The 7832-nt window shown below is 40.4% G+C and overlaps 1 protein-coding gene across 1 annotated transcript; it reads right to left on the reverse strand.

Moving 5' to 3' along the window:
• Positions 1 to 1269: 1269 nt before the first annotated feature.
• Positions 1270 to 1869, reverse strand: LOC307069024 (peroxiredoxin-1-like; the record flags this gene model as incomplete). Its single annotated transcript, XM_079727179.1, has 1 exon — positions 1270 to 1869. The coding sequence occupies one exon, from the start codon at positions 1867 to 1869 to the stop codon at positions 1270 to 1272; it is 600 nt and encodes a 199-aa protein (XP_079583305.1).
• Between the last annotated feature and the right edge of the window lie 5963 nt (positions 1870 to 7832).

A 7832-nucleotide genomic window follows, 5' to 3' on the forward strand; every position in this document is an offset into this window, starting at 1 on the left:
TCCTTGGTCCAGCACTAGAAACTGACCAGATGCCTATTATTAAAATAAATTCTTTTTTTTTTAAAAATTTGGCTGGGCAAGACTTTTATTGGGTACAAGATGATCATTTTTGATAAAGAATTATAGTAGAGATCTTAAATGAAGATAACAAAGCTCAAAGAAATTTGGTCAAAAGACCAAAGCAGGGTTTCCCTGGTGGCGCAGTGGTTGGGAGTCCGCCTGCCGATGCGGGGGACGCGGGTTCGTGCCCCAGTCTGGGAGGATCCCACATGCCACGGAGTGGCTGGGCCCATGAGCCATGGCCGCTGGGCCTGCGCGTCCGGAGCCTGTGCTCCGCAACGGGAGAGGCCACAGCGGTGAGAGGCCCGCATACCACACACACACAAAAAAGACCAAAGCAGATCCAGACTTGCCACCTGCCTTGGAATATGGGATTATTACCTGTTACCATTTCTCTGCAGTGCTTCAAGATGCTACTTGTTACAGGGCTTAAGAAGCAACTGTCCCCTAAATAATGGTACCTGCCTTAGAGGGTTATTATGGAGACTGAATAAATACGAAATAGTGCCTGGCATATAATAAGCTATTATTATTGAAGGCCCCGGGAATACTGCCGCTCATAGTTCTTGCTTGTCTGAATACTGGAGGGGTAGGTAGGCTGGGGTAGCCGTGTCTGGAAGGTGTCTAGAAGGGCACCACATGATATACAGAAGGATTCTCAGTTCTGAATCTGCCCTAGCCTCAAGAGCCCAGGAGGAATCCACCTTTGCCCCACTGACAACCCTCCCTCAGGACAATGGTATGAGGACAAGAAAGAACTGCCCTTAAATGAAGGATAGAAACCCAGGGAAGCCAAGAGGTGCTCAGCACTGTGCTTTTGACACAGAAAGCCCCACCCTATGAACACCTCATTTTCCCCTAAAGAGGGAAAGCAAAAAGTAAATTTCTCTTACACTCAAAGGCTAATGCCTCCCTAAAATGAAGAATCAACAAGGTCTCAGCTCAAGTTTAATAAAACTACAAAAGACCAAAAGCGATGCCCTACTATTATACACATCAGTTTGCCTGCCGCATAATACAGCTCAGGCCATTCCCTCCAGAGGAAGAAAGGCTGACCTCCCCAACCCCTGCAGGAAAGGCCTGTCCTGTCCCACACCACATCTCGGCTGAGTGTAAGGTCCTGTGTTTTAAGCATTACAATAGTACAAAATACAATAGTTTTGTTCTCATGGCCACCTACTGCAACCTGGCCCTAAAATGGCCCAGTGCTCACTTCTGCTTAGAGAAATATTCTTTGCTCTTCTGGACATCAGGCTTGATGGTATCACTGCCAGGCTTCCAGCCAGCTGGGCACACTTCCCCATGTTTGTCAGTAAACTGGAAGGCCTGAACTTGTCTCAGTGTCTCATCCACAGAATGGCCAACAGGAAGGTCATTTATGGTGATCTGTCGAAGGATACCTTTATCATCAATAATAAAAAGGCCCCTGAATGAGATGCCTTCATGGGCCTTTAAGACCCCATATTCCTGAGCAATGGTGTGCTTGGGGTCTGATATAAAGGGAATGTTCATGGTTCCCAGTCCTCCTTGTTTCTTGGGTGCGTTGATCCATGCCAGGTGACAGAAGTGAGAATCCACAGAAGCACCAATCACTTGGCAGTTGAGTTTCTTAAATTCTTCTGCCCTATCTCTGAAAGCAATGATCTCTGTGGGGCACACAAAGGTGAAGTCAAGAGGGTAAAAGAAGAACACAACATATTTTCCTTTGTAGTCAGATAGACTGATATCTTTGAACTGACCATTTGGCATTACAGCAGTTGCTTTGAACTGGGGGGCATGGTGCCCAATTTTGGCATTTCCTGAAGACATATTGCTATCAGCAGTTCTCACAGACAAACCACAGAAGACAGTCAGGAAAGAGACACGCCAAAATAAATTCTTTGTATCCTCAAAAAAAAAAAAAAAAAAGGACTCTAGTGGAAAGATCCTCACCTCCCCCAGCTCAGCCATCAACTTGCTGTGGGGACCTTCTGTAAGGCATTTCATCTCTCTGGGCCTCAATCTTCTCATATGTAAAATAGAGCTGTCTTTCAGCATTTTAGAAGCTCCAGTTAGTCTGGGCTCAAAGAAAGGGAAAGAAAGCAAGGTATGAGGTAGTGTCTAAAATGCTAAGGTGACTTCAGCAAAAGTGCAATAGTAGTCCTAAGTCCTATTAGCTCAGAGTCCACAAGTCCTGGCCTTTTCTCCTACCCCCCTGTCCATCTTCCCTCTTGTCCCTGGTGTAAGGTTGAGTTTGGTTCTGAGACCTTCATTCCATCAATAAATATGTATGGCGATGGAAGCCCCAAGATTCAGATTGCCTCATTTCCTGTTCTCAAGTACCACTCACAACCATACCCCTCCACTTCTCATTTCCTTCCACTGCCTACACATACCTGCCCTCTCTTCGGTAAGTGGTCCTCAGTGGGGACGGGAGTGAAGGTGGGGGTCCATATTGCTCCCTAGAAGGCATTTTGGGAAATATACGGTGGTACTTTTGGTTGTCACAACAACCGGGGGGGTGGGCAGGGTTCAGGGTTGCTAAAGTCTTGCAGTGCACATGATGGTCTTATCTCATGTGACTTTTGAATGTCTGCTAGACATTCATGTAGGTGAAAAGACTGTTTACGATTATCCGAGCTTATAACCCAACTCCATATTAAACAAAAACACCAAGTATTTTTATACAGTTTAAATTAACACTGAAGTTTTCAAAAATGCAACAATCATGTAAATCAAGGGAAGATTGTGCGTTGTTTTATTCAGAATTTTACCAAGAGTTGTTCATCATTTGGAAAACCACAATGTAACCAAAAGTAAGGTCCAGCTGCTCGCCTCTCAAAAGGCAATAAAGAGGCAAGTTGGTGGAAGGGAAAATTTGCTTTATTTTGGATGCCAGCAACCTGGGAGGAGGGCGAACTCCTGTCCAAAGGCCGGCTACCCCCGACCCCCAACAACCAGTGTGCAAGAGCTTTTATAGACAGAGTGGGGGGGCTACATGCAGAAGCAAGAGTCAGCTCTGACAGTCCTCTTGAAGTTGGTCATGCAGTGGTCTGACCAGCATCATCTTGATTGTTTTTTTTTTTGCTGTACGCGGGCCTCTCACTGCTGTGGCCTCTCCCATTGTGGAGCACAGGCTCCGGACACTCAGGCTCAGTGGCCATGGCTCATGGGCCCAGCCGCCTGCGGTATGTGGGATCCTCTCGGACCGGGGCACGAACCCGTGTCCCCTGCATCGGCAGGCAGACTCTCAACCACTGTGCCACCAGGGAAGCCCTTGATTGTTTTAAGTACAGTTAATCTTCAGTTCCAGGGTCGGTTTGTTCCCATTTCCTTGAGCCCAATTCTCAGAATTGTGGCCGCTTATGTCATGGTTACAGTCCGGTCATCCTGTAGTTAACTTCTTCTACCTGGTGGGGGTTTCAATATCTACAAGATAGCTCACAGGATATGGCTCAGAATATTATCTATAGCCCATGAAGAGGAACTAAGGGTCCTTGATTATGCTTAGTGACTATTATTATTTAGTCTTGGACTGTTTTCCTTTGTTTCTGAATTTTCTCACTCTCTGATTAAATTTATTCTTTAATAAAAGTTTTTCCACAGACAAAAGGCAGGCAGAGGACATAGTGGGGAGGACCATAGGGTCCTGCTCCATTTCAACATCACTATGGCAACGCCATTTGTGGTATTTGAGTGACCAATACACCACACCTGTATCAGTTAGCATTTTCAGGTGGAGGCCACTGACTTCATTATGTCTTCCAGTATAATCATGATTAAGCATTTAGATATTGAAATATGTTTTATTTTGTTAAAAAATATAATTTTATGTCCTTAATATTACAGTTAGGACATTATGCTCATCTTTTCAAATTAGGTATATAGGTAAGTTACTTATCCACAAACTCCATTTCAGGAAAATAAAAGGGTATTACAAAATATTTGTTATAAAGTCATTATTGAGTTTGACGGTTGAGAATAACTATCTTAGAGATTCCTTTTTTAATAATCCTCAATTCTTGTTCATAAGCCTGTCTCCTGGCTTCAAGTTGTCTATGCTTCACAGCTGACATCCTCTACTTTCATGCTTTACAATTCCCTCAAAATTCATGTATAGTTTGTGGTATCCAACCTTCAAGATGGCCCCCAATGGGGTAAGGGAAGGGAGGGATGAATTGGGAGATTGGGATTGACATGTACACACTACTATATATAAAACAGAAAACTAATAGGGACCTACAGTACAGCACAGGGAGCTCTACTCAGTACTCTGTAATGGCCTATATGGGAAAAGAATCAATATTCTGTAATGACCTATATGGGGAAAGAATCTAAAAAAATGTTGATATATGTATATGTATAACTGATTCACTTTGCTGTATACCTGAAACTAGCAGAATATTGTAAATAAACTATACTCCAATAAAAATAAAAAAAAAGATGGCCCCTTGACTGCTGGTATTCATACCTTTGTGTAGTCCCCTCCCACACTGAATAAGGTTGACCTGTGTAATCAATAGTATATTGTGAAAATGATGGAATACTGTTAAGGCTAGGTCATAAACGACTTTACAGCTTCTGCCTGTCTCTCCCTCTTGGATCACTCTTCCTGGGGACAGCCTGCTGCCACGTGATGAGGACACTTAAGTGGCCCTATGGAGATGAGGAACTGAGGCCTCCTGCCAACAACCAGAACCTTGCCAGCCATGTAAGTAAGCTATCTTGGTAATGAATCCTCCAGCCCCAGCCAAATCTTCAGATGATGGCAAGCCCAGCTGACATCTTTGACTACAATCTCATGAAAGACCCTGAGCCATCAACAAGCTATTACCAGATTCACGACCAGTATCAACTGTGTGAGATAAATATTTATTGTTTTTTTTTTCTGATTTCAGAGCCTATGCCTTTTTTTAAAAAATTGGAGTATAGTTGATTTACATTGTTGTGTTAGTTTCAGGTGTACAGCACAGTGATTCATATATATATATAATATTAGTTATATATATATATATTCTTTTTCAGATTCCTTTCCCTTATAGCTTATTACAAAATATTGAATATAGTTAGTTCCCTGTGCTATACAGTAGTCCTTGTTGTTTATCTTATTTTATATATAGTTGTTATTTATTTTATATATAGTAGTGTGTATCTGCTAATTCCAACCTCCTAAATTATCCCTCCCCCTTTATTGTTATTTTAAGCCACTAAGTTTGGGGATATTTTGCCAGTGATGACTGACCTTTTTTTTTTTTATTGAAGTGTAGTTGATTTACAATGTTGTGTTAGTTTCAGGTGTGCAGCAAAGTTATTCAGATATATATATATATGTATGTATATTTATATACATGTATATATTCATTCTTTTTCATATTATTTTCCATTATAGGTTATTATAAGTTACTGAATATACTTCCCTGTGCTATACAGTAGGTCCTTGTTGTTTATCTATTTTATATATAGTCGTGTGTGTATGTTAATCCCAAACTCTTAATTTATCCCTCCTCCCCTTTCCCCTATGGTAACCATAAGATTGTTTTCTATGTCCATGAGTCTGTTTCTGTTTTGTAAATAAGTTCGTTTGTATTCTTTTTTAGGTACCACAAATAAGTGATATCATATGATATTTGTCTTTCTCTTTCTGACTGACTTCACTTAGTATGATAATCTCTAGGTCCATCCATGTAGCTGCAAATGGCTTTATTTCATTCTTTTTAAGGCCGAGTAATAATACATTGTATACATAAACTACATCTTCTTTATCCATTTGTCTGTCAGTGGACATTTAGGCTGTTTTCATGTCTTGGCTATTGTAAATAGTGCTGCTATGAACATAGGGGTGCATGTATCTTTTCAAATTATAGTTTTGTCTGGATATACGTCCAGGAGTGGGATTGCTGGATTGTATGGAAACTCTATTTTTAGTTTTCTCCATAGTGGCCACACCAATTTACATTCCTACCAACAGTGTAGAAGGGTTCCCTTTTCTCCACACCCTCTCCAGAATTTGTTATTTGTAGACATTTTAATGATAGCCATTCTGACCAGTGTGAGGTGATACCTCATTGTAGTTTTGATTTGCATTTCTCTAATAATTACCAATGGTGAGCATCTTTTCATGTGCCCATTGCCCATCTGTATGTCTTCTTTGGAGGAATGTCTATTTAGATCTTCTCCACATTTTTTGATTGGGTTGTTTGTTTTTTTTAATATTGAGTTGTATGAGCTGTTTGTGTATTTTGGAAATTAAGCCCTTGTTGGTCGCATCATTTGCAAATATTTTCTCCCAGTCTGTAGGTTTTCTTTTCATTTTGTTTATGGTTTCCTTTGCTGTGCAAAGCTTATACGTTTCATTAGGTCTCATTTGTTTATTTTTGCTTTTATTTCTTTTGCCTTGGGAGACTGATCTAAGAAGACGTTGCTACGATTTATGTCAAAGAATGTTTTGCCTATGTTCTCTTCTAGGAATTTTATGGTGTCATGTTGTATATTTAAATCTTTAAGCCATTTTGAGATTATTTTTATGTATGGTGTTAGGGAGTGTTCTAACTTCCTTGATTTACATGCAGCTAGGTGACTGACCTTTTTATGCCTTTCCTAAATTGTCAATGTCTCCTGAATAGAATATAAGCACTAGAGGGCATAAACCTTGTCTGTTTTGTCCATTACTGTATCCCCCAAGTGTAGAACAATGCCTGGCACATGGCAGCTGCCCTGGCACATAAGCAGCTGCCAAATATTAATTGAATGAATGAATGAACTTTAGCAAAAGAGATATAAATAATAAAAAGCGAAATATGACTATCATTATTTGTAAGCAATATAATTGTCTACATAAAAAATCCAGGACAGTCAATCGAGAAACCATTAGAACCAATAAAAATAATTTAGCAAAGTGGCAAAATACAAGGGCAGCATACTAAAAGCAATAATATTTTTGTACACCAACAATAATCTACTGGGCATTGTAATAGATTTTAAAAAGATCCCAGTCACAACAACTCCCAGAACTATAAATTACCCAGGGGAAAAAAATCTATAATAAATGTACAAAATATAGATTAAAAAAACCCAAACTTTACAGATGGAAATGGAAGAATATCTGAGTGAAGTGATAGATATGTTGTATTTCACTATGGTAAAACTCAATATTGTAAAGATGTCAATGACCTATAAAAGTCTATAAATTTAATCCCAATCAAAATCCTAGTGAAAAGTTTTACAGAACTCAACAAATTGATTCTAAAAATCACTTGGAAGAGAAAAAGTGCAAAAATAGCTGAGACGGGGCTTCCCTGGTGGCGCAGTGGTTGAGAATCTGCCTGCCAATGCAGGGGACACGGGTTCGAGCCCTGGTCTGGGAAGATCCCACATGCCACGGAGCAACTAGGCCCGTGAGCCACAACTACTGAGCCTGCGCGTCTGGAGCCTGTGCTCCGCAACAAGAGAGGCCGCAATAGTGAGAGGCCCGCGCACCGTGATGAAGAGTGGCCCCCACTTGCCGCAACTAGAGAAAGCCCTCGCACAGAAACGAAGACCCAACACAGCCAAAAATAAAAATAAATAAATAATTAAGACCACATATTTAAAAATAAATAAATAATAAAATCTTTAAAAAAAAATAGCTGAGACGATTTTGAAAAAGAACAGTGGGTTGAGACTTAACTTGCCCTATCAAATATCAAAACACACCATAGAGGGGTAGTAATTAAAATGATGTGGTAATGGAAGAAACACTGACAAATGAATCAATGGATCAGAATAAAGAATCCAAAACAGATCCAACTGTATAA

The sequence above is a fragment of the Hyperoodon ampullatus genome (genome assembly GCF_949752795.1).
Source record: "Hyperoodon ampullatus genome assembly, chromosome: X".
Taxonomy (NCBI): domain Eukaryota; kingdom Metazoa; phylum Chordata; class Mammalia; order Artiodactyla; family Ziphiidae; genus Hyperoodon; species Hyperoodon ampullatus.